This window comes from Malaya genurostris, chromosome 3, assembly GCF_030247185.1.
Source record: "Malaya genurostris strain Urasoe2022 chromosome 3, Malgen_1.1, whole genome shotgun sequence".
In the NCBI taxonomy this organism is placed as follows: domain Eukaryota; kingdom Metazoa; phylum Arthropoda; class Insecta; order Diptera; family Culicidae; genus Malaya; species Malaya genurostris.
This window is the reverse complement of record NC_080572.1, coordinates 234,535,842-234,563,815: the sequence shown is the minus strand read 5'-3', so window position 1 is coordinate 234,563,815 and position 27,974 is coordinate 234,535,842. Positions and strand designations below refer to the sequence as shown.

Genomic DNA, 27,974 nt, shown 5'->3' with positions numbered 1-27,974 from the left:
GTAATTGAACACTTACCTTAACCTTACGGGAATCACCGGTTCCAGTTGCTGGTAGTAAACCACACTTGCCGGTATGATTATCGACACTATCGCCATCGTCCATAATAAAACTTTCACTTTCCGGGGAAACTTCCATATGAGGGCCAGCAACGCTAATGTTCCGAGAAATAGTTGAAAATCCGCACCCAGATACCAACCATGAATGAAACATATTTCCTCATCCGATGGAAAATTATGCAGAAACAGAAAATTTTTCCATCCATATCTCCAGCATATTCGCTGTTCCAATAAGATGGCTTTGAAGCCGTTGAGTCTCAAATGCATACCCGGTAGGCCATCTCCGACCAGAGTCAGCAGGAGAAAGAAATAGTATACCGGCAGCAAACGGATAAGTCGAGTTATTATTTTTGATCGGAAGTATTTAGGATCAATCTGGGGTTTCTTTTCAATATCCTTCAGGAAGTTAACTGTCAGCAGCATCCCAGATATGACGAAAAAGCTTTGAACGCTTACCGGTGCTGTCTCGACGAAAGTGAGCATGAAAGGATTTTTCAGACTCTGCAAATAAGGATTAATTTTAGATAACGCATGGGAAGCAACCCGACAAATACCTTTTCCACGAACTCTGGATTATTTAATGGAATGAATAAGCCGATCATCGTACAATGCACAATCAACGTATAGATATTGATCACTACTCGAAGTCCGTCAATGTATCCGAAATCTTGATAAAGTTGGCTCTTCGATTCCTTTAAAAGTCGACTCCAGTTTCGTTGAATTGAGAAGGACGTAACAATTAAATTATCTGAAAATTTGAAGTAGCATCAAAGCACATTCGTTATGTACATTTTCTGTTATTGAGGTACCTTTGAGAGAGCAGTCAGCGAACAGATCTATAGCACTGGTGCCTAACGTAACTAATGTGATTGTAATTAGAATTGCTAGAAACGAAACTGTCAGCCAATCTGTAACACATAGGTTAAAAGTCATTGATTTCACTATTATCGAGGACGATAGCATTATCAAACCTTCGCTCCGTTTTTCCAACGACTCTTCACTGGTGCAATACATAATTTCCGAATAGCCAAGTTGGGTGAAATTGTGGTCCCGTTTCAGTCGATTGTTCACGCATGAATTCAACAGTTTTCCATAGGTCTGATTATACGGTTCAAATTCATTCACCCAGTAATCGGACTGAACCGTGACCTAGTTCAGGTTTACATTAGGTTAGTAAAAAAAAAAACATGCAAATTTAGTTAGTTAACAAAGCTTGAACTTAATGAACGTAAAAATGTTGAATAATACTTGAAGGGTTATATACAGAGTTGGAGCTCAAAATATCGATTTTTTATTGCCTAAGTTCCTGTTGAACTTTCCGTTTAATACCGTATCATTAATGTCTTGCAAGTTATTTCGGCTTTCTCTCATGGCGTTTTTCATTGACAAACACTGGTGGCGTGGATTGCTCTGGTTTTGCACTTTCGAGCAGAAATCGCAATGAAACATCATCAGAGTGTTGCATTTCTGCTCGAAAGTGCAAAATCAGAGCAATCCACGACACCAGTGTTTTTCAATGAAAAACGGCATCAGTATGTGGAATGCAAAGTTTGTCACAGTGATCACATCATATCCTTTTTTGTGTGTTATTATGTTACCTGGTTAATTCATGTGGCGCAGTCACATAACTGTCAGAGTCGCTAGTATATATTAAACGAGCGAAAGGGAATCCGGTTACTATTCCGGAGCCTGTTAAGCATACGTTTGCATTGATTTGGATTGGATTGGAACACGCAAACTCTCAACAGCTTGTACCGAATCCGCAGCAGGTCTCCAAGATGTAGAGTCTCTAGTCGATAGAATAATGTAGGTAAGGGAAGTCGGCAAATCGGATCCGTAACTTCGAGATAAGGATTGACTCTGAAGACTGGGATGACTCGCGCTCTTATCTTACCATCGGTCGCTCGAGTGAGCTCGATTGCGTTCCGTTGTTGGGTTTTGCCTTAACGTGTTTGGTGCGATCCATTTAGTTCGTACGTACTGTGCACTGTAATCATCAATAAACAGTCAATTCGGAACTGGCACGGCTGAGGGAATCCAACTGTCTAATTAAACCAAAGCATTGTGATGGCCTCAACAGGTGTTGACACAATGTGATCTCTGCCCAGTTCTCTGAATGTCAACGTGAAGAAATTCAAGCAAGCGCGGGTAAACCTGGGCAGCCATGGCCACCAGACGGCTACCAAAATTGATTCAGTGACGGTTGTCAAATCCAATTTGACAAAACAAAGTCGCCTGTATCTAAGTTAGCCGAGCGTTTTCATCTTCTCACCTTCGCTGAAAATGTCAAAGATTTCAATGTGGAAAAATCCTGGTGGATACGGTTATATTGTTTTAGTTGTGTATCTGGCAGCGGTGAGGCAGTCGGTCACCAGAATGTCTGCGAGCCATATTTTTCCAGCTGGCAGCGTTTAGTCAGCCATCTGGTGCCCATGCGTATGCGGGATGCCTCATCATCTAATTAGTGACGCGCATGAATGGATTAACGAGATTCCCTCTGTCCCTATCTACTATCTAGCGAAATTACAGCCTAGGGAACGGACTTGGAAACACTAGCGAGGGAAGAAGACCCTGTTGAGCTTGACTCTAGTCTGACATTGTAATGCGATATAAGAGGTTTATTTGTTTATTTGTTTATTTTATAGTTCATCTGACAATGTATGTCTTAATGAATAAAAAATTTTAATGTAAAAGTAAAACTTAAAGTACATTATTACGGTAGACAACACGAAAACGATCAAGTAATCTAAGATAAAAAACATTAGAAGACACGTTGAAATTAAATTTTCGGCAAATTCATTGAATCGTACTCAAACGGATCTGAATGGTTCATTTTGACCATATAGTTTGTTACGAGTTTCCAATAGCAGAAAAGGTCATTGTCGAAGAGGCCTCTCAGGAGTATACAAATTTAGTCGCTCGAGTAAAGCAGGGCAGTCTACACTACCCAAAAGCAGTTTCGCAGCAAATGATGCTTGAGCATATGCTTTTCTCAATTCCAAAGGTTCAAGATTTAGTAAACGGCAACGGTCCTCGTATGACGGTAGCTGCGTTGGATCAGACCAAGGTAAAAACCGCAATGCGTATCTCACGAATTTTCGTTGAATTGCCTCAATCCTGGTAATCCAATTAGAGTGGAACGGGTACCATACAATCGCATTAGATTCGAGCAATGACCGAACCAGCGAGCAATATAGGGATCTCAAACATAACGGATCACGGAACTCGGACGAAATCTTAATGATGAAGCCCAGTTGTCGGTTTGCTTTACGAATGATGTTGTCATAGTGTAGTTTGAAAGTAACTTCACGATCCAGAATCACGCCAAGATCTTTAATGTGCTCTGTTCGGGCGAGGGAGCGTCCTAATATTTTGTAATCGAAAGCAACTGGAGCTTTTTTACGGTGGAAGGAAAAAATCCTGCATTTTTCGACGCTTAAGTCCAAAAGGTTGTTAGAGCATCAATTTTGGAATACATTCAGCATTTTTTGTAATTCGATGCAGTCCGAAATGCACTTGATGATTTGAAAAATTTTTGTATCGTCTGCGTAAAATAATCGACAATCCAGTGGCAAAAGCCGAGACACATCGTTTATGTAGATCGAGAACAGCAGCGGGCCGAGTATGCTACCTTGTAGAACTCCAGAAAGGTTCGAAAATTCATCCGACATACCTGAGCCAATTAAAACTCGCACACAGCGTTGCGATAAATAGGAACCAACAAACTGCACGAGTAGAAACGCCAAGTAACTCCAATTTCTTTAGAAGGATTCCATGATCTACACGGTCGAATGCCGCCTTAAGATCGATGTAAGCCGCATCAATCTGCAACCCGCAGTCCAAATTCCGTAAACAGTTTGAAGTGAACTGCATGAGATTTGTCGAAACCGACCGTTTTGGAAAGAAGCCATGTTGTTGAGAATCTATATAATTTTTGCAACAGGAAAACAAAATGTCGTTCACGATGATTTCAAACAACTTGGAGCAAGCACACAATGATGTTATTCCTCGATAGTTAGCAACATTACGTTTGTCGGAAACATATGGGATGACTTCCAACGCAGGGGAAACTCACTTCGCTGAACCGAGAGATTAAATAGTATTGCTAACGGACGGATTAGAGCTTCAGAACAACGTTTTAGCACACAAGATGGGATTCCATCCGGACCGACAGCAAACGATAACTTTAGTCGAAGTAAGGCAGCTGTAACCATGTCATCTGTGATGTGAGGTATGTCGAAATTAAACACATCACGTGGCATACTGACTGTGGATTCTTCTATCTGTCTCGATGTGGCACAATGATCGTGGAAATCATGGTTGAAGTGTTGCGCAAACAAAATGCATTTCTCATTATCATTGCTGGCTGTTTCCTGTTCTAAGAACATAGAGCGCGGTAAGCCGGTTTCGTTTCGTTTCGAGTTAACAAACGACCAAAAACGTTTTGGATTTCGGCGAAGGTTCTCCTCGGTTCGTCTTACATATCGAGTATAGAGAAAGCGATTGTAGTGGCGGTACCTATTACTGTGAAAATTTAGCTGGCGTTTAAAGTAAGCAGAACGGGAGTTGCAGTATTTTCGAAGGGCAGCAGATCGAGCACGCTTGAATGCACTTAACCGACTATTAGACCAAGGTGGCTTCTGTGTAGGTCGTTTAGGGGGAACAGCACAGGAAATAGCGAACTCAACTGCTTCGCTGAAATACTCTACAGCATCGTTGATATAGGAAATTGCATCAAGAGCGCGCCAATTTGTTTGAGAGAGTAAATCGTTCAAAACGTTGTAATCTGCTCGTCGAAAATCTGGGTAATGCAGTACAGCAGACTCTTCATAGACGACTGGTGTCAGTATTCTGAGAGAAACTTCAATGGCGGGATGATCAGCGACGAGGTCCGTAAGAGGTTCAATCGGCGATGAAACGGTGATGATTGGTGTGGCGGTATCGTTGGCGAGAACAAGATCCAACAGGCGAGCATTTCGATTCAGCAGATCGTTGATTTGGTTGAACCCGTTTAGATTAAACCCGTCAAAAAGAGCGCTGCTGGCGGTTGACATATGCGAGTGCAATAGATCAATGTACGGTAAGCCTTTCTCTGAGAAATGCCACTGAATACCGGATTGGTTGTAGTCGCCAAAAAGAAGTGCAGGAGTGTGAGGATCGAAACGTGATGAAATCGAGCTCAATGAGTCTACATGTGCACATATGCTTATAAAATCATTTTTCCGATCTGGTGGCAGGTAAATCACACCAATACTGACAGCAACTTGTGGCAGCTTAACGACAATCCAAAGCTGTTCAATGGTGTCAGAGATCGCTGAGGGATCGATGTAACAATTCAATTTTTTAGACACAGCTATCAAGACACCACCTCCACGAGTTTTATGACTGTTAGCCGGGGACCGATCGATACGAAAAACGGTATACTGATGTCCGAAAAGTTGAGTGGAGAAAATTTGAAGCTCGGGTATAATATTATCTCCTGAGCACCACAGAGAAACCACCACTCTTACTGTTGCCTTATGTCGTTTTCGTTTTTAAATTGCATTGCACCGGTGTAGCGAAGGTTGTACTGAAACCGTGCGTTTTCACCAATTGCACTACACCAGTGCTACACTTTTTCTGAACCGATACCACTAGTGTAGCACTCATCAAAAGTTCGGTGTAGTTCTGTGCAATGAAATCGTTTATTGTCGTCAAGGGTTACTGTTCATGTTTTCATCATTTTGTCGTGAATACGACTTACTTTACTATGGGGTGCCTTTTCAAAATTAGCCATATGGAAGAATGGGGAGAACTTAATCGTGAATATCTCGACTTGTATTAATGGTAGCAACATAATAACATAATTCTTTCACCATTTCATCAAAAATATGATCAGGAATTTAGGATAATATTTTCAACAGTGTGAGATAACCACAAACAACTCAAAAATTAAGTTTTCTCAAAATTTCAAAATAATGCGGAGAACTCTTTACTTTCGCTTGGGTTTTTCGCGCAAGGACGACGATTTTGAGGTAGTCAGGCACATATCTTCAACTGAATGCGTATAAAAGGGGAACCGTGGTGAAAATCGATCATTTCTTTTCGTGCGTTCGATGGAAGCAGACGTCGTGGGAGTTAAACCTTCAACCAGCAGCGACGGAGAGAGCGCCTTCTGCGTGGTTAAAACCTCAAACGCTCAGGTAGCAACTTTCATTCGCTTGCTGGCCTTCAAGGCGAGCAGACTGCCATCGTGAGAGTTAAACCATCAACCAGCATCGACGGAGAGAGCGCCTTCTGCGTGGTTAAAACCTCAAACGCTCAGGTAGCAACTTTCATTCGCTTGCTGGGCTTCAAGGCGAGCAGACTGCCATCGCGAGAGTTAAACCATCAACCAGCAGCGACGGAGAGAGCGCCTTCTGCGTGGTTAAAACCTCAAACGCTCAGGTAGCAACTTTCATTCGCTTGCTGGGCTTCAAGGCGAGCAGACTGCCATCGCGAGAGTTAAACCATCAACCAGCAGCGACGGAGAGAGCACCTTCTGCGTGGTTAAAACCTCAAACGCCCAGGTAGCAACTTTCATTCGCTCGCTGGCCTTCAAGGCGAGCAGACTGCCATCGCGAGAGTTAATGCCCCGTTTACACTTCTGCTGGTTGCCAGCATGCTGGTGTCAGTGTACTGCCCTCTTAGGAAAAAACGTTCAACTGTGGTCCAATGATCCAAAGTATTAGACCAACGAAGGACCACCGTTGAACGTCTTTTTCCTAAGAGGGCAGTACACTGACACCAGCATGCTGGCAGCCAGCAGAAGTGTAAACGGTACATAAACCAACAGCGACGGAGAGAGCACCTGCCATCATTTGGTTTTCGGTAGTCGTAACGAGAAGTTCAATTTTCAGATTTTGGTTCCGCGAATAGGTTTAGAATTGAGAGCCTGCGTGCTGAAACTGGATTCTGGAACTGTATTCCGGAACTAATTTGAGTTTCGAAATTGTAATTCTAGAATTGAAACTGGATTCTGAGTCTGTTATTGGTTCTAAATTTAGTTCTTGAACTCAGGATTCAGTTCTTTATTCCAGACTTCTTCTATTCGGTTCTTTTTAGAACCATAATAATACTCCTAAAGAATTATGCGGAAATTTACTTTACTGTACTCTATAAAACCCATTCTGGTAGTCGTGTTTTAGAGCTTAGTTCTGGAATATGGGTTTAGAATTCAGAGTCTGCGTGCTGAACTAACTCAAATCGTCACCATTTTTTATTATAAAGAACTATACTGCTTATTTCATAATATTTAATTGCGTTTCAGAATGTTTAATGTAACTAATCTGTAATTAGGCTAGGCGCATCGTTTAAATTTCTACTAATGAAAGAGGGGAAAGTTGCACAATTCAAAAACAATCGTTGAACTACCAATTAGAATTCGGAAGCATAAATAAAGCGTGTCATATTCGTATTCACGACATCCAGTTATGTCTCTGACATTACACACCCGTACTTTTTTTTAATTCTAATTTCCTCAATAATAGTAAAATATTTGTTGAAATTTAGTTTTAGGTTATTTTTATCTTTTTTTATATATATAAAAAATAGGTATAGATTTCGCTCAAACTTTAGAAAATTTTTCAGTTCGTCGAGATCGGCAAATGTGTGTGTGACAAATAATTTCACTCAATTTTCGTCGGAGATGACTCAACCGTTTTCTACAAACTCAGATTCATACGAAAAGTCGTATGCTCCTAAACAAGGTTTCTGAATTATGTTTGGATTTGACTTCTGTTTGCGGAACTACAGGATGATATGTGAAACGAAATTAAAACAGTGTTACTCATTTTTCTCCTGGATGGTTGAACCGATCTGTTGTAAACTTTTCCGTAGTTCGGTTTTCCGCAACTCGACTGCAAATATACTTTTATTGTATCTAATTAATAATGAAATGAAATCAACTTACAAATTAGTTTCCTAACCATCAAATAAATCCAAAGAGAACCACGTGTTTATACAATGAATATCTATATACTGCTCATAGAATTATTCCGTTAGCAAACATCCTTTTCATTTAATAAACGTACTTACGTATCCGTACTATTTAGATTTAAGTATACATTTTCTTTAGGCTTTTCCAATTAGCTGTGATAACTGTCTGTGATTTTAGGTTATTTAATAGAAATACATAAATTCAGTTAGTATTATTAATCAATTCATCGAATAAAATAAACAACCTTGAACTGTAATCGTCTACAGTTAATTACGTAGAATAATCTTTAAATCAAAGAACTGCTTTGAATTGGAAATACAATTAACCTTTAGATTAAATCAGAACAGACGGCTTAACTAGTTTCTAACTTTCTTCTTCTTTATCTTATATGACCTGTCACCATAACTGGATATGACGCATTGCGTCGATATCTTTTCACGTCGATATAATTTGCTCGATCAAAAGGGCCTATCGCCTTTATTCCGTAACACCCCGACCCGTAATACCTTATTCTGTAATGGTCTTACTTCCTTCTATGATGTCAAGCAGGGCTACTTTGATCGCTGGTCGTTGATATACGCCTGAAGAAGTCTGGACGTCCACTTTTCTTACCTGTCCATCCTTTCCGGGATAAACCTTGACAACGCGACCTCGCAACCAACCATTACGTACTGCTTCGTCTACAATGACCACCGGATCCCCTTCCTGAAGCGGACGCACGTCATTGAACCACTTTGTTCTGCGCGCTATGGTGGGCAGGTAACCCTTAATCCAACCCTTCCAAAACTGGTTGAGCAGATGTTGCATCAGTCTCCAGTTGACTCGCAGCGGTACTTCTTCCTTTATGGATATTCTTGTAGATACGTTGGCACCACTCGAACTCATGAGTAAAAAGTGATTTGGTGTCACGGTTTCATCAGATGGATCTTCTATTGGTACAAAAGTCAGAGGGTGCGAGTTGACTATCATCTCAGCTTCCGATAAAAAGGTCATCAATTCTTCGTCGTTCAAGTGATGTTTATGATGAAGAGATTTCAACGCATCTTTGATCGAACGTACCTTTCTCTCCCACACACCGCCCATGTGAGGGGAGGAAGGAGGGTTAAATAACCACTCAGTTTCCGCGTTGGTAAACACTGGGGCTAGTTTCCTATTGATAGCTTTGATTTCGTCTGCAAGTTCGCGAGAAGCTCCCCGAAAATTTGTTCCATTGTCGCTATAAATTTGCTGCGGAGCTCCTCTGAGAGCCACGAAACGATGAATTGCCATTTTACAGGAATCAGCTGACAAAGTATGTACTACTTCCACATGCACGGCGCGAATAGTTAAACACGTAAAGAGTGCCACCCATCGTTTTTCATTAATGCGTCCACGCTTTATGATCAGCGGTCCAAAATAATCCAAGCCCGTAAATGTGAACGGGCGAACGTACGGGGTAATTCTCGTGTGCGGCAATGCAGCCATCTTAGGTTCTGTCGGCCTCACCCGATAGACTTTGCACCACATGCACTGTTTTACGACCTTTTTCACTACGAATCGAAGCTTGGGTATGTAATACCGTTGACGCAGCTCGTTTACGACGATAGCTTCGTTAGCGTGTCCATAACGTTGATGGTATTTAAGGATCAGCAGATTCGTGACGTGGGATTCTTTAGGAACGATTACCGGATTCTTAAAATCGAAGGAATAGTAAGCCGCAGTAATATTGATCCGACTTTGCATACGAACTACACCTTTTTCGTCTAGAAATGGTGACAGCTTTCCGATTGGACTACTTATTTTCAAGGGCTGCTTCTCGCTATTGGGTCTATCAACGTTCTTGTGAAGAATTTTGATTTCTTCGAAATACTCTTGCTTTTGAATTATTCGCCACAAGCTTGCTTCAGCGGCAACAAAATCTGTTTGATTTAAGGTGACGAATCCATTACTTGTCAATCGTTTTTGTTTTATTTGACAACAATGTATAAAATGGTAAATATAGGCAAGTTTTTTTAACAAGTCATCCCATCGCGAAAACTTTGAAAATTGTATGACTGAATCACAAACTGCTGCATGGTGATGCATCACTCTGACTTCTTGCGGTGGGTCTGAAAATCTGGACGGTTGACGTGGCCACTCACACTCCGGTCGAAGTTGAAATGCTGGTCCACAGAACCACGGGTCTCTCGGGTCGAAACAAGGCCCGTTTCCCCATTTGGTACCTTTGTCTGCAGGATTCAGGTTCGATGGGATATACTTCCATTCTTTTATACTGGTTTCCGTCTGAATTTCTGCCACTCGGAAGGCTACAAATTGCCGGTATTTCCGTGGGTCTGCTCTTAGCCAAGAGAGAACTGTTGTTGAATCAGTCCACAGGTAACGTTTCTGGATTGGTATCGAATGATGCTCTTGAATACTTTTGGCAAGTCTTACACCAAGCACACCGGCGCATAATTCGTTGCGTGGTATAGACTGAGGTTTCAAAGGAGTCACTTTCGTCTTGGCAGCTACTAGAGCGCAGCGGGGTACACCGTCGTCAACAATCCTGAAGTAAGCTGCGGCACAATAGGCTAACAAGCTCGCATCAACAAAAACGTGCAGCTCCAGTGTTTCGTAGCTGCTTAACTTGTAGTTCGGAAAGTAGCATCTGGGAATTTGAACTTTCGACAGATTTTGATTCAAACTCACCCAGCGCTGCCAACTTTCGAAATTTTCCATTTTTATTGGGTCATCCCAATCTACACCGGATCTCCAAACGTCCTGTATTAATATTTTTCCGTGTACTGTGTAGTTAGCTACGATGCCGAGCGGATCAAAATGGCTCAACACAACCCTGAGAACCTGCCTCTTGGTGGGTACGACGTTACCAGATAATAACGGTAGAAGATCTTCGCGGAACTGTGTGGCGAATACGAATAAATCCTCCTTTGGTTTCCATGACATTCCAAGCACTCGCTCTGCTAACGTTGACTTCTCTATTGAAAAACGTTTCGCTGTTTCTAATACGTCAACCCCGACCCGTCGGAGAACTTCCTGAGAATTTGACTGCCAGTTCCGTATCTCAAATCCCGCTTTATCGAAAACGTATCGCACATCTTTTATGATTCGCACTATTTCATCTACCGTATCTCGGCTATCCAGAAAGTCATCAACGTAAGTGTTATTAATGATAGCCGATGAGGCTTCAGGGTACAGCTTTTCGAACTCTTTCGCGTTAGTGTTTTTTACATGTTGCGCCAGACATGGCGAACACGATGCACCAAAGATAACAACGTCCATGACATAAACTGTTGGTGCTTGATCCGGCTTTGGGCGGAAGAGAAACCTTTGCGCCTGTCGGTCTTCTTTCCTAACCAATAACTGGTGAAACATTTGCCGAACATCTCCTACTGCAGCGTACTGCCGTTGGCGGAACTGAAACATAACCTTTAGCAGCGGAGTCAACAAATCTGGTCCAGCTAACAATACTGAGTTCAGAGATACATCTCCCACTCGTGCTGCAGCGTCCCACACGATACGCAATTTTTCCGGCTTGCGAGGATTAGAAACAATACCAAGTGGTAAATACCAAACGAGATAATTTTCCGAATTACGCAACTCGTTCTCTGTTGCTTTGTGGGCATAACCTCGCTGCAGATACTCGTCAATTTGCTCTAAGATTTTCGATTTCAGGCTTTGATCTTTACAGATTTTTTTCTCCAAGCAAACTAAACGACGCGTGGCCATTGCGTAACTATCTGGTAGGTCAATAGTATCACTCTTCCATAGCAACCCACATTCGAATCTTCCTGATTCAGTACGCTTAGTAGTATCGAACAAGATCTGCTTGGCACGTCGTTCTTCTGGCGATTCCAGCGAAATCAGAGGTTTTACACCCACGGTTTCAACATCAAAATATTGGTTGACAAGATTATGGAGCAAAAAATCTGTAGTGCCATCGCACATATGAAGCGATACATGATGGGTTTGCTGTGTTTCTTTTTGTTCGCCACCAAAAATCGTCCAACCAAGGCGTGTTTTAGCTGCAACAGGTTCACGATAATGCCTTTCACGTTTGTCTAAAGTCATGATCAGTTTCGCATTATCCAAACCAATAAGAATCCGAGGTATTGCATTCGAATAACTACTAACTGGAAGCCTCTTCAGGTGAGCAAATCTGTTGGCTAGATAATCGTAATCCAAACTTTGATGAGGAAGGTCAAGGCGAGGAACCGTGAGAACACCTGAAATAGTGTATTGCTGAGAACGAGTGCCCGAAATGCTCACTTGAACCTCACGTGAGGTCGACTCCTTTCTTGTCACACTTCCTGTCCACTGGATGCATAGTGGAGTGACATTTCCATTCAACTCCAGCTCTTCAGCGATTTCTTCTTCCATCAACGTAAGATTAGATCCGTCGTCCAAAAATGCGAAGGTTGAAATAGACTTTCCTTTATGTGACAGAATGACAGGAATTACTTTAAAGAGAATATTTTCCTGATTAGAGCAGTGAGCGGAAATAACACCAGTGGAAACTGTTCGTTGAACTGAGCGAATTGGCTTTGTATGTAACAGACTATTATGATACTCTTTACAACCATCGATTTCACACAACTGTTTGGATCTACACGGCCACTTACCGTGACTTCCCAAACAATGTTGACAAAGCTTCAAACGTTCCACCAGTTGTCTTCTTTGATCTAGGCCTAAATTCTTAAATTTATCGCAGTTCCGCAGTTTGTGATCATTCTCATTACACGCTGCACATGATTTCGAGGTGGCGTTTTTAGTTTTAGTTTGGTGTTCTTTTCTCGAATGTATCTCAATTTCATCATTCTGTCCGAAAGAATGTGCGCTCACGAAACCACCTTTTTCCTTCTTGCTCCGACGACCTTCGTCATGACTGCAGTCTGGCAGCAAGACCTTACAAGCAGCAGTTCTGATAGCCGTAACGTATTCACTAAATGCCTTCAGCGATACTTCCGGTATTTTCTGGGTATGTAGCCCCCATTCCAACCGTAAATTTGGTGGTAGTTTTCCTACTAATTCCGATAGTAACATGGGGTTTGCCAAATGGTCGTGTAGTTTGGCACCTTCGATGTAAATCACCAGGTTTTTTACCTCCCTTCCGAAATTTATAAGTGTATCAAGTTTGTTGATATTTGGAGGAGGAGCATGACGAATCTTTACTAGGAGGCAATGAACCAATTGTTCAGGCCGCCCGCATTCATCTCGCAATGTTTGAATTATTTCGGGGATCGCTGCTGGTAGAGTTAAAATGCTCTGAACCTTTTCTCTTGCACTTCCCACTAAGGATTTTTGTAATCTAGCTAGATTCTCGTCTTGCTGAATTCCACACATCATTGTAGTAGACTCAAACGCATTAATAAACAGTGGCCACTCAAGCGGGTCACCCGAGAACTTTGATAAGTCACGCGACACTACTTGACGTGCTGCCCATTGCTGTGCATTCAGAACTCCTTCAGTCGCCGATGTACAGTGATTATTAGATGATTGTCCCATATTTGATTGCCTATCAGGGCGTCCTTGTTCGCTCTGAAGCGGTTCAGCGCTTGCTGTCGCACTTGTCCGAGGACGTGATGCATTTGATTCTTCCATATTCGGTGCTCCACTTGCGAACCATCTCAAATAGTTCGACGGTGTATATGGGTGCACGGGAATTGAAGCCATGAAAGGAGTTTGCTGTTGACTGTTACCAAAACTCAAGTTTTCATTCACGGGCCAATGTGTAGAATAGAATGGCGGTACAAACGATGCTCCCGCTTGGTTTCCTTTAGGATGCGAAATAATATTTCCTCGTCGCAAGTCAAATAGTTGTGGCGTCACTGTTTGCTGTTTACCAAATGCATCGAATTGACTTCGTTCGCCGGAATCATTCTGAACAGGAACTTGACTTTCCATTATAGGTTCCGCGCCTAATTGCGTGCCTTCTGGTGGTAATGACGGCATAAACGATGTTCCCGATTGGTTTCCTCTAGGTTGCGTAAAATAACTGCTGTTTCGATTTCCAAATTGCTGTTGTACTGTTCGCTGTTTACATAATATATCCAATTGATTCCGCTCACCGGAATCAGTCCGAACAGGAACTTGACTTTCCATTATAGGTTCCGCGCCTAACTGCGAGCCTTCTCGTGGACCTGACTGACTCGTCGGTGGGATGTGCTGCTTAGACGGACCTGATGGATGTTGTTTCTGTTGATCTAGACGGACGGCATTATGCTGCGATGCTGGAAACAGTCGTGTAGACGAGTTTGAATTAACAGTGTTGATTACTTGCGATGGAAATTTACTGTATGCTGAACCAGAAATGGGAATCGGTGGAACGTGCGTTTTTGTTGACATTCTATTGAATTCAACCACGGCTTTCTTGGTTGACGTGGACGGAACTACACTACAACGAATACCTGTGGATATCGACTGGACTGGCGTTATTACACTTTTGTTTTTATCTGTTTGTACTATATTCCCTATAGAAATAACGGGTGTCGATGCTTTTGCATCCGCGTTTGGATTTACTGCCATTGTGCTTCCAGACTGATCAATCCAGGTTTTTATTTCAGTTCTGTGACTGTGACTACTTTTACAGCTGATTCGGCTTGATGTACTGGTTCTTAGTCGCATTTCTGTATGAATCTCGGCTTCCAGTTGGTGCTTCTCAGCTAAATAAGCTCGTTCCCTTTCCGCTTGTTGTAATAACAGACGATCATCGAGTGTTTTCGCTTCTTTGAGCTGCCTCAATCGTAAACGAGCACTTGAGGTAGTCGAGCAGATTGACACTGTTGAATTACGGTCGTCATCTCGACTTGAACAATAACCACTACGCCATGGTTTGTTGCAGATGGAAGCCTGTACTCCTGCACACGTGAAGTGAAACCACTTTTCACAACAGTCACAAGCGACCATATCTTCGGCATGATCCGGTCGGTTGCAGACCTTGCAGCTGCCTGTAGGATGGTCTCCGGACGTACTCATAACGAAAGGGATCTCTTCAGATTATAATTTTCGAGAATGTTGTAAACTTTTCCGTAGTTCGGTTTTCCGCAACTCGACTGCAAATATACTTTTATTGTATCTAATTAGTAATGAAATGAAATCAACTTACAAATTAGTTTCCTAACCATCAAATAAATCCAAAGAGAACCACGTGTTTATACAATGAATATCTATATACTGCTCATAGAATTATTCCGTTAGCAAACATCCTTTTCATTTAATAAACGTACTTACGTATCCGTACTATTTAGATTTAAGTATACATTTTCTTTAGGCTTTTCCAATTAGCTGTGATAACTGTCTGTGATTTTAGGTTATTTAATAGAAATACATAAATTCAGTTAGTATTATTAATCAATTCATCGAATAAAATAAACAACCTTGAACTGTAATCGTCTACAGTTAATTACGTAGAATAATCTTTAAATCAAAGAACTGCTTTGAATTGGAAATACAATTAACCTTTAGATTAAATCAGAACAGACGGCTTAACTAGTTTCTAACTTTCTTCTTCTTTATCTTATATGACCTGTCACCATAACTGGATATGACGCATTGCGTCGATATCTTTTCACGTCGATATAATTTGCTCGATCAAAAGGGCCTATCGCCTTTATTCCGCAACACGATCTAAGATTCAAATGAAATCTAAAAATCATCTAAGATTCAAATGAAAAGTTTTAAGATTCTATAAAACATCTTGGCTTTCAGTCAGATCCAACTGCCGGTTTCGGAGATACAGGGTGATTAGTATGAAAATGTCTATTTCACATAAATTAATCAAGTTTGTCGGGTTAGCAGATTTGGATAGTCGATAACCGAATAAACTCATTTCAGTTTTAATTTAAGATTTCTAAAAGATGTTTCAAACATTTTGAAACAAATGTAAACTATACAGCTACTCAGGTGAATTTATCTAACTTCGGCTACACCGATTTTCGAATTACGGTTCCAGTATCGAAACGTTTCTCAAAGCTCAATCGTATTCTAAAAAAAGCCAGATCTACAAAGACAAAATTAATTAATATTATCCAATTCTGACTTCCGATTCTGGAATTACACGATGATGAATTTTTAAAATTCAAACCTGTATAGAATATGACAATCCCGTCATATGGCCATAACAGATCGGCTGAAATGTTCGTATCGTTTCTATGAGAGAGCGCCACTAGAATTAAATCCATACCATTTTCAGTTAGTACCAGCCTTCAAAAGATACGTGTATAAATTTGACAGCTGTCTGATTATTAGTTTGTGAGATATTGCATTTTGAGTGAAGCTACTTTTGTTATTGTGAAAAAAAAATGGAAAAAAAGGAATTTCGTGTGTTGATGAAACACTACTTTTTGATGAAAAAAAGTGCCGCCGATACCAAAAAATGGCTTGATGAGTGTTATCCAGACTCTGCACCGGGCGAAGCAACAATTCGTAAGTGGTTTGCAAAATTTCGTACTGGTCATATGAGCACCGAAGACGATGAACGCAGTGGACGGCCAAAAGAGGCTGCTACCGATGAAAAAGGGGAAAAAAAAACACAAAATGATTTTCAATGACCGTAAAATGAAGTTGATCGAGATAGCTGACACCCTAAAGATATCTAAGGAACGTGTTGGACATATTATTCACGAATATTTGGATATGAGAAAGCTTTGTGCAAAATGGGTGCCGCGTGAGCTCACAATCGATCAAAAACAACAAAGAATTAATGATTCTGAGCAGTGTTTGGAGCTGTTATATCGAAATAAAACCGATTTTTTTCGTCGATATATAACAATGGACGAAACATGGCTCCATCACTTCACTCCGGAGTCCAATCGACAGCCAGCTGAGTGGACTGCACGTGATGAACCGAACCCATGGTATAATTTTCATCGACTACCTTGAAAAGGGAAAAACCATCAACAGTGACTATTATATAGCGTTATTAGAACGTTTGAAGGACGAAATTTCAAAAAAAACGGCCTCATTTGAAGAAGAAAAAAGTTTTGTTTCGTCAAGACAATGCACCGTGTCACAAGTAGATGAAAACCATGCTGAAATTGAACGAATTGGGCTTCGAATTGCTCCCTCATCCACCGTATTCTCCAGATTTGCCCCCCAGTGACTTTTTCCTGTTCTCAGACCTCAAGAGAATGCTCGCTGGTAAAAAAAATTAGAAGCAATGAAGAGGTAATCGCTGAAACTGAGGCCTATTTTGAGGCAAAGGACAAATCGTACTACAAAAATGGTATCGAAAAGTTGGAAGATCGCTATAATCGCTGTATCGCCTCTGATGGCAATTATGTTGAATAATAAAAACAAATTTTGGCAAAAAAATGTGTGTTTCTATTAAACGATACGAACTTTTCAGCCGAACTGTTACGAATCGGTTTGGGTTATGCTCGTTCCTGACTACCGGCCCTGGAAGTACCTTAAATTACCGTAAACTCTAAAGTGGAACTTACTCCGACATATCATGGAATGTTCAATCGATTGTCACACTTCTAGATTCAAATTCGATCCGATTTGCAGTTTCGATATTACAGAGTAATGAGTGATTAAAATATCGAATTGCCGCTTAAATCGACGGTCATTAAAATAATGTCGAGAGAACTGAAACACCGAAGAATATTAATGCAAAAACCACATGCGAATTGATAAAAAAAAAGGTATCATCTCACTGCTAGGTGGATTAAGGACGTTTTTTAGTTTAATTCACCAATTCAACGTGCTGTCATTTCCTAGGTAAGTCACACTTCATTTCCATTCAACTAATTTTTTAGTTGTATTAGAGAAAAAAAAAGTAGTTTTCAACCAATACAAATGGTTGAATTGGCTTCTGCAATTTGCAGCTATAGGGACCGTGCACGATAACAAGTAGCGCCATTAGTGGCGAATAGGCAAAAAAAACTCTACCATAGCTTTACACTGTTACCATATGTTCACGCTGAATAAATTAGTCGAAAACCATAGTGGTGTAATGATCCTTTTCTCACATCAATCATATTCTCATATTTAATACTGTGGTATACTATTAAAAATATTTCTCTCCAATTCTTAAAATAAACCAAAGAGATTGAAACAGTTCTCTGACATCGATGAGAAAACGACGTGAGTTCCACTATTGTAGGTATTTCGGGCAATGGAACCCGAGAACCAGTATAATCGAAGACCTCAAGAAAAAGTGGCATCCCACTTAGAAAAAAACGTTCAACGGTGGTCCTTCATTGGTCCAATACGTTGGATCATTGGTCCAATGAAAGTCCAATCAATCGTTCAACGGGAGGCCAACACGGGACCTTCGTTTGCCGATTTTGAAACAGACCGTTGAACCGAATGCCATTTTTTTGGTTCAACAAACCCGGCAGACAGAGGTCCATTGTTGAGCCATTTTAAACATGAGGAGTTGGAGCCCCGTTGGACTAGTTTTACTGCAGAATTTCCACTTAGTTGTTTAAACTAACAATACATACCAGCACAATACTTCTACTTCACGTAGAATAACAACAAATTTTCGTTCTATGGAAAGGTAACACTTAATTTTCACACTATTTGTGCAAGAGAAAAAACAACAACAAACCGTTCCAGCAAATTGAACGAATATTTCGTGCAATATATCGTTCAACAAGCGCTCAAAAATCAACAAAATTGAACGGCCTGCTGAGAGGGATCACTGGGTACGGTCAATGTGTCTGTCAAATGAGATACACGCAGAGAAAAAAATTGTAAAAGTAACCAAATTTTGGTTTCACCCAACGAATATTTTTGTTGAAATAGTGACAAAAGAAAATCTGGTTTGATATTGTAAATATTGCTAATTGAAACTACAAAACATGATCGTTTATATTTCTCGGTGGATTAGTTTGTTTCAATAAACAGTTTGATAAAAATAACAAATATTTTACTTGCGCGTTCCTGTCAATCTCTTGACAAACAATTTCACAGTAAATTCAACTTAAAATATAGTTTTAAATGAAACGAACTCTAGTCAAAGTCAATAATTGTAACGCTTTAAATTCACAAAACCTTTTAGATGAAATATATTTCCTTGAAATTAGTAATTTCAACTAACGCTTTTGATTGTTAAAAACATACATTTTTGTTTGATTTTAAGGATTAAATTATTTCTTTCATACTAATTTAACGAAGTAATTTTTGATACTACTTTTATTTGTTTTCAATTTCCTAATATACATTTTTTTTTAATTTTGCATTTTTTTAAGATTGGGAGCCGTTTTGTCGCTAGACGATCGAATTATTTACATACCCCACTATGAAGCCCTGATTTTTTAATTTTCCTAGCATCCAACGATTCGGTGCTCCATCAGTCAAAATAGAGATCCTGCATGAAATATTTTTTGCAAAGAAAATGTGTTATGTAATGTTATGCAGTTTTCAAAATCTTTCCAATTATCGATACATACGCTTGAATTATTGAAAATCCCTTAGTTAATTAAAGAAGCAGATAAACGTTTTTTATAAAACTTGTAAAAAACTTTATCCGCGGGAGATAAAAAAATGCCCTGGATTATTCTCGCGGGATAAATGCTCTTGACTATTGGAAATAAAACTATTACGGTTCATTTGAACAGTAAACTTAGTTATATCAGTACACAAATAAGATCATAGATAAATTGAACCTATTTTTTTCTTGAAATAAAGATACAGCAGGATTGAGTCAACACGGATATTTCGATAACGTCAATTCAACTTTTGTTGACATGTAATAAATAGTTAATTTATTTCAACAACAAAATTCATCGGGAGCAAATAAATTTTTCGTTTGGTTAAACCAAAGTTTAGATTTAAAACAATCATATTCTAGCTTGAAATGAACATAAATCATATTAAAAATTCTACTAACTGTTTTGTTATTTTAAACATGCTCCATTTCTCTGCGTGTACTCGATACACTGAAAGAAAACGCCATCCACACTTTGAATGAAACTTCATTCAATGCGATAAATAACTGAGAATTCCGATTATTGTATTGTAGAACAATTTGTATGATCATATGATCAATATTCATAGAGTTTCACTTCTTTTATGTGTGGTTTCCATCCAAATGTTGTAAAGCTGTCAGTTACTTTTGAAATGTTAGTGAACTGTGTGTTAATCGTCATGCATCAGACTGAATGTATATTACCAGTTGTCATTTTAATCCTTCAGAAGAGTTTATTCTTAAAATAAATTATGGAACAGTTCGAATAATTTTATGTTGAACAATGAAGGAGTTTTATACACGTTTCTATATGGATAATATGGAATTGTATTATAATTGTATGATTCGAAATCAATGTGTTCTATCGCATTCCCGTTACAAAAATCATTCTATGCAAGCAGTGTTTTTATTTTGCAATTTTGCATACAGTCGAACACACACGAAACTTTTTCCTCCCTAAAGTTTAATGAAGCTTTGATTATCAGGGCGTTTCCTTCACAACAAATTGCAGCTCCAACCAGTTTAATTCATTGAAGTAAACCTGTTATTTTTATGACTATTTCAACGAAATAAATTGAAACTGCCTAAATTAATCGTACAATATTTTACATTATATGCAAAAAAAAAACTACGTACAAATATTTGCGTTCAGGTATAAAATTTTCAATAATACAAATGGCGATTATCATTAAATTTTGTTGGACATCCTACGATTCTAATCCAAAAAGACTCTTGCAAATACTCTTAACATATTGTCCCAATGTTTGTGAATCTTAGTATGAATCGAAATTCTTTCCGTCATCTTAGTTGACGAAAATGTGTGGAACATTAATTGTCAAAATTGTTTCATCAAATCTGATCATTTCGACCTTTGTTAGGAACACTTGTATATCAATTAATTAATTTTGAAAAATGAGAAACCTATTTAGGCATTTTAAAAATATCTAATTCATACTCATTAAATACAATTTCAAAAAGATTTGTCAGTATATGAAATGTATCGAAATTGAACTGGAGCAAAATCAGAGCTTTTAAATGTAGATCATTTGCATATTAAATTATTTTCATTTCTAGCTGCATAATTTCAATCTTAATTTATCCTAATAGCATGCGCATTATGAGGACTATATAATACCAAAACTCATAAAAAATCTTCTTAATATCATCCGACGATCTGTGTAAATTAAATTCTGTCGGTTTATGGCCTTCGGGTATATGTATGAGCATCATACATATTACAAAATGAGTAGTATATATTGGTAGCTATGATGACAAATTTTGAAACGAAAATCATCTACATTTTGGATTCTTTCAATTTACAAGTGTATGTGTTTCAAACCAATTTTCAATGATATTCATACAAATCAGTTTATTTTTGACAGAGGGGAAATTGAATGGCCGACTTATTAAAACCATCTGAAAATCGTTATGGGGATCGGATGAAGCGAAAACCGTTCAGTTTGTGGTCGGTAAATTCTTTCAGTGTAGTTCAATGACCAAGTAGAAGTATACTCAGTCAAAGACAGGTGACGCATTTTGTTCTCTCTCTCATTCTCCTATTCCTTGTTTAAGTAAAAAAAAATCCATGAGAGTACTATGTTAACATCGACATAAATTGATAAAGTTAATTGTTCTTTGTAAAAAGTCATCGGACTTCGGAGTTTATTGGTGTACATATATAGCATTAACTTGGTTTGATACCATTTTTCAAATGCCTGGAAATAACAAATAAAGAATCCACAATAAATAGTACTCGATCGCTATACATTCTAGTACTCGAGAAATCAACATTACACTGGTTTCTGTTTTTAAAAAATGTTGATCCGAGAAAACCTAACCTTACCCAATTTCACCCATTTCTGAAGATTTTCCATGTTCAATCGTAGTTTACACTAAATAAAGTAGTTGTAATCACTTTGAAATCGATTTTCTTCTACTCCGAGTGTACTTTTATTGCTGATATCTATTTGTACTATTGAATAAACGATAAAAATGTTGCAAACCACTACTGCCGATATGAAAACTTCCGAAAGAATCCTCCTTTTCTTGGTTCCATTTTTCATTGGCAGGTGTCGCTACCGGAAAATCAGTTTTGCGACAATGTGCCAATTATACATATTTTTACATGCGCTTACAGATTTGACACAGAGTACAGATTTTATACATATTCAGCACAGATTTATTGGCCTTCTAACTACAGTTCGACATGTAGATGGTGCTGTTGTACAAACGATGCTGTTTTCAAATGAAGCTGTCAAAATACATAGGAATTTTTATTCTCCAGTGAATTTTTATTTATTTGTAGTTGATATTCGAATAATCAAAAAATATTCTGTTGTAATTAGGAAAAAAAAAATTGATTTCTATCAATTAGAATTTCAACCAATATTTTCAATATTCCGCTTGAGAATAAATCTAAGTTTTTTGCTTTCAGAATGACCTACAGATTGATAATATTGACTTTACTTGTTGACACCGCTCTGAAATAATTGGTCGGGCCGTTTAATAATTTCGATTACGAAAATTGATAACATAACCTCACTTAGCATCAATATCTGAATATAGTTTAGTATTGAAGAAAGTAAAGGTTTACTTTCTATGCAAAAGTTGAATGAATACAAAACTTTTACCCACTCCGTAGGTTTCTTTAGAGAAAAATTACTATGTTAGTAACTATTTCCGCATTTACTACTCGATTCTTATATTGCTCTAAGTGATAATTTGCTAACATCACCGTTTCCTTGGTCCATAAAGTGAAACATAGAAGGAGCGGAGTTGATTGTAGTTTTGCGTTTGAAAGCCCATAGGTAATTCACGAATTGATCCAGAAAATTTCAAAATTAAGTTGGTTGTCGATTATCAGTCCTAAAATATCGTTATATATTAACAGTTGAACTTGGTCAAATTGGAATCGAGCATCACGAAACATAATTGTTAGTCTTATGCTTGGATGACATGACTTAAGGTTGCACGTTGAGCGCAGGAATCGCACGTGAGCTTACGATGAAAATATTTTGAAAGTTTATGCAATAGAAATAATGTTATGTTTATTCCGATTTTTGATGAAAAATTACCTACATATATATAACATCGTCGTTTTAGAGTGAGTTGTGAAGATCTGAGTACTGAACGCTCATTGAATTCCTCATTCTAAAACCATTAAATGTTGCAATAACATTCTAACAAAACTATTTTGTTTTGAAACTTCGATTTAGTTGGGAATACAGATATATACTGATTTTTTATTCAGGGTAATACAAACTTTATATGAAAATATCTGACATCTCTGGCAGACCGTCGGAAGTGTACATTACTTCTTTCCAGGGATGCCAGGTTCACTAGAGGCGTGCAAAACAGCTCATTTTGGTGAACAGCTCCGAACCGATCAGCTCACCAAAGTGAATCGATTCGATGTATCAGCTCATCAGCTCTTTTAGTTTGAACTTAAGGTTCATTTTGTGCGCCGCTTTTCTTATGCACCGGTTTTCTTTCATATGCATGATCGAAATTGAATCATTGATTTGCAATGATGCAATGATTGCAATGCGAATTAATTTATCTTTAATTGATGTCGACTAAATTGAATCTCTTAAAGAGCCGAAGATCCGATCAGCTCGTAGCGTGTTCCCTTCGTCATAATGCAGTGAACTGGGTAGCAAATGAGTGAGCTGGTGAGCTGCGGTTCTTTTGAAAAGAGCTGTGAGCTGTCAGCTCACTTCAATGATTCGATTCACTGGAACAGCTCAGGAGCGAATTGCCCATCTCTAAGGTTCACAGATTAATCAGATTTCTGAAAACGATCACAGATTTTCACAGATTCTGAAATCGATCACAGATGAGCACCAAATAGTATAGAGCGATTGGAAATAGCGAGACCTGTTTTTTTACTTGCTCACCAAAATGATTCCGATCAGCTATTATGATGCGGAAAACGTGCACCGATTTTAAACAGACGGGTTTTTGTCTTGATCACAGAATTTTGAAAAGAAATCACGTGGCTTTCCTGGTTTTTTTAGTTTCTCTTCATATTTTGACTCAGAAAATGCGATAAACCTTCATTTTCAAATTATTTTGTCGATACTGCGATCTTACTAAAATGACGGCTAAATAAATTTCTAGGTGGCTGAGCACTTGGAAGCTCAAACATTTCAAATCAAGCATGAATACTAGTACTCTTTGTATACTAGTGTCTTATCAAAAACAGATGCGATTTCCAACTCTAAAAATACTTACTCTGTGCTTACTAGTAAACTTCGGATAGTACAACTGTTGACGATCAGTCTCGCTAACTTCAGCCAGTTCCTTCTCGCAATCCTCGACGCATAGACCCCATTCCAATTCGTTTCGTAGGAATCCAGACTCGATTCGGAACAAATCCTGTTAACGGTGGCATGGGAACAACACATTAATGAGGTGCACTGGTGATTACACAGAAAAGAACTTGCCAGAGGATGGACTGTCTTCGTTTCCAGTAAGACATTCACAACACAGAAAACAGCTGACGAGTTGAAACGAACGCATTGTTCGTAATCATCATACTGAAATAACGGGGGAACAAATTTTGTACTGGAAATGTTATTCGCACCCGCAATCAATAGAACCAAAACCGTCCATAGGGATGTCATATTTATAAGTATACACCCACTCCGTTGCTTGCGGAATCTGTATTTCAGATTTGATCTTCGATTGATCTAAACTCCGGCAACTGACACTTCGCACTAGTGGCATTGCCCAACTGCATTCCGTCACTGAATATGATATTTCTCGACAGTGTCGAGGGATCTGCACTTAATGCAACCATCGTTGACAAAAACCAAGCAGCGTTCGTCATTTCAAAGTTCATGTTAGGTTAGTTAAAGTTAAAACCGCCTCTTCTCAGGTGCTGTCTCAATTGAACAAAGTTCATTCATCTGTCGGGGTGAGCGAAAATTACCCATTAGATGTGATTAGCTGCATCGTGTCGTACTTTTATGGCCCGTTTGAAATTAGAATAAGTAACTCACATTAAATCACAGACAAACAGACATGACCTGATGAGTAAATCCATCCAGCTCCTGCTTTGTCATTTTTCCACGTTGGCATTACTCACCTATTCGACTGCTGTAGATTCAAAATCTTGCGACAAATTAACCACATTGCGGATGTGAACAATCGGTATCCTGATCTCTGTTTATTCAGTAACTTCAATCATGCATCGCACATAAAGTATGTTAATTGAAATTAAAAAAAAACGAACGCGTTGCACAAATTTCACAACGAACGTCAAAGTTGAAGCTCAACTCCAAAGCCATTTGAAAGTACCATGTAGTCCAAAGGAAGGAATCGAAATTATCTTCATTGATAACTTATAAGTAACGTGCCGAATCTAATCTCCAAGAAATTGACCAACTGAAAGCCGATAAATTTACTATCATATTCTCAAGAAAAAAAATATTGTCACTCAGAATTACACTTGTTTTAAATCAGTCACTGAATTTCGTTAACACAGATTAAATGCTTTATGGACGGAAAGCCAAATCGAGTGAATAAAGTGGATGGGAACGTAATTGCAGCACTAAATCATTAATTCCCAGGTAGGCGGTTCAATGCATAGGGCGCTGGTCTACCAAATCCAGTTGTCGTATGTTCAAGCCCTGGCCTGGAAGTATTCTTAGTGTCAGTAGGATCGTAGCAACAGCCATGGAATGGTTCTGTACGCTTAGAATTGGCTGCGAAGTCTGCTGTAACACGGCATTCCTTCCAATAGCTAGAACTTCTTTGAAATAGTTATCAGCTCAATGGCCAGCTCTCTCAGGTTTTGTATCATTTAATGGATAATTTATCATCCGCCGCAAATGATTCAATCACTGTCCTGCAGTGGAATTGTCGAAGCATCATGCCAAAACTTGATTCATTTAAAGTTTTGTTGCATAGTCAAAAATGTGATGTATTTGCTTTGTGCGAAACATGGCTTACATCAAACATAGCCTTAAATTTTAATGACTTTAACATTATACGTCTCGAAAGAGACTCTCCGTATGGTGGAGTGCTTTTAGGAATTAAGAAATGTTATTCCTTTTATAGATTAAACATTCCTTCGACTTCTAGTATAGAAGTTGTTGCTTGTCAAATAAACATTAAAGGAAAGGACATTTGCATTGCTTCGGTATATATTCCTCCAAGAGCTCAAGTTGGACAACGACAGCTTAATGAAATGGTCGAAGCCCTTCCTGCTCCACGTTTGATTTTAGGAGATTTCAATTCGCACGGCATGATGCGGGGTTCCGTTTACAATGATAGTACATCATCTCTAATATATAATATTTGCGATAATTTTAGCATGACGGTACTAAATATGGGTAGCATGACACGGATCCCAAGACCTCCTGCACGTCCAAGTGCATTAGATTTATCTCTTTGCTCGACTTCAATTCGATTAGATTGCACCTGGAAAGTATTTCCTGATTTACACGGTAGCGATCATTTACCAATCATCATCTCAATTAGCAGTAACAAAGGCATTGCTAATTCAGTTAATATTCCTCATGATTTGACAAAAAATATTGACTGGATTAAATACCAAAGTAATATTTCAAGTGTCTTAACTTCAATGGAAGAGCTCCCCCCACTTGAAGAATATGATTTCCTCGTTTGTTCGATTCTGGAGGCCGCAGAACAAGCACAAACCAAACGATCTCTTGGTCCGAGGAGGAGGAACTCCTCAGAATTTTGAAAAATTCTTGACTTTAGAAACCAAGTACAAGAGCATACTTCGGGCCAAGAAATGTAGCTATTGGAAACATTTTGTGGAAGGTTTGTCAAGAGAAACCTCAATGAGCACTCTTTGGAATACGGCCAGACGAATAAGGAATCGTAGCGTAGGAAACGAGAGTGAGTAATACTCGAACCGATGGATATTTGATTTTGCGAGGAAAGTTTGTCCAGATTCTGTTCCTACGCATAGCATTATTAGGGAATCTTTTCCAAATAATGGTCCATTGATAGCCCTTTTTCAATGATGGAATATTCCATAGCACTCATGTCTTGTAACAATAACGCTCCTGGGTTGGACAGAATTAAATTCAACTTCGTGAAGAATCTGCCCGACCTCGCAAAAAGACGGTTGTTGGAATTGTTTAACAAGCTTCTTGAGCAAAATATTGTTCCACCTGACTGGAGGCAAGTGAAAGTTATCGCCATTCAAAAGCCTGGGAAACCAGCTTCCAATCACAACTCATATAGACCCATTGCGATGTTGTCCTGCGTCAGAAAATTGTTCGAAAAAATTATTCTACGACGTCTCGACACTTGGGTCGAGACGAACGGTTTGTTGTCAGATACTCAGTTTGGCTTCCGTAGAAATAAAGGGACGAATGATTGCCTTGCATTACTTTCGTCTGACATCCAAATTGCCTTCGCTCAAAAGCAACAAATGGCATCTGTATTTTTAGACATTAAAGGAGCATTTGATTCAGTTTCCATTGATGTACTTTCAGACAAGCTCCACCAACATGGACTTCCACCGGTTATAAATAATTATTTGCACAACCTTTTATCAGAGAAACGCATGCATTTTTCACATGGCGATTTGGCAACATTCAGAATTAGCTACATGGGTTTACCGCAAGGCTCATGCCTCAGTCCGCTCCTTTATAATTTTTACGTGAATGACATTGACAGCTGTCTAGTAACCCCATGTACACTAAGGCAATTGGCAGATGATGGCGTGGTTTCAGTTACTCGACCCAAAGCTGTTGAACTGCAGAAACCATTGCAAGACACCTTAGATAACTTGTCCGTTTAAGCTGTTCATCTAGGTATCGAATTCCCTGCGAAGAAAACAGAGCTGGACGTCTTTTCAAGAAAGCATGATCCCGCGCAGCTTCAGCTTTATATGATGGAAAGAATGATCCAACAGGTTTTGACTTTCAAATACCTTGGGGTGTGATTTAATTCAAAATGCACGTGGGGAGGACACATTAGGTTTCTGATAACAAAATGCCAACAAAGAGTAAATTTTCTTCGAACAATAACAGGACCTTGGTGGGGTGCTCATCCGGAAGATCTAATTAAATTGTATCAGACAAC

At 39.1% G+C, this 27,974-nt stretch overlaps 1 protein-coding gene across 1 annotated transcript in view; it reads right to left on the bottom strand.

The window, feature by feature from the left end:
- LOC131434245 (nose resistant to fluoxetine protein 6-like) overlaps positions 1–24,532 on the bottom strand; it is a 39,267-nt gene extending 14,735 nt beyond the window's left edge. Inside the window, exons 1-6 of the mRNA XM_058600899.1 lie at positions 24,353–24,532; positions 24,141–24,284; positions 1,029–1,206; positions 867–965; positions 612–805; positions 17–558 (exon numbers count right to left, since the gene is read on the bottom strand). Of these exons, the coding sequence (XP_058456882.1) occupies positions 17–558; positions 612–805; positions 867–965; positions 1,029–1,206; positions 24,141–24,284; positions 24,353–24,532 (1,337 nt within the window). The remainder of the gene's footprint in view (positions 1–16; positions 559–611; positions 806–866; positions 966–1,028; positions 1,207–24,140; positions 24,285–24,352) is intronic.
- Between the last annotated feature and the right edge of the window lie 3,442 nt (positions 24,533–27,974).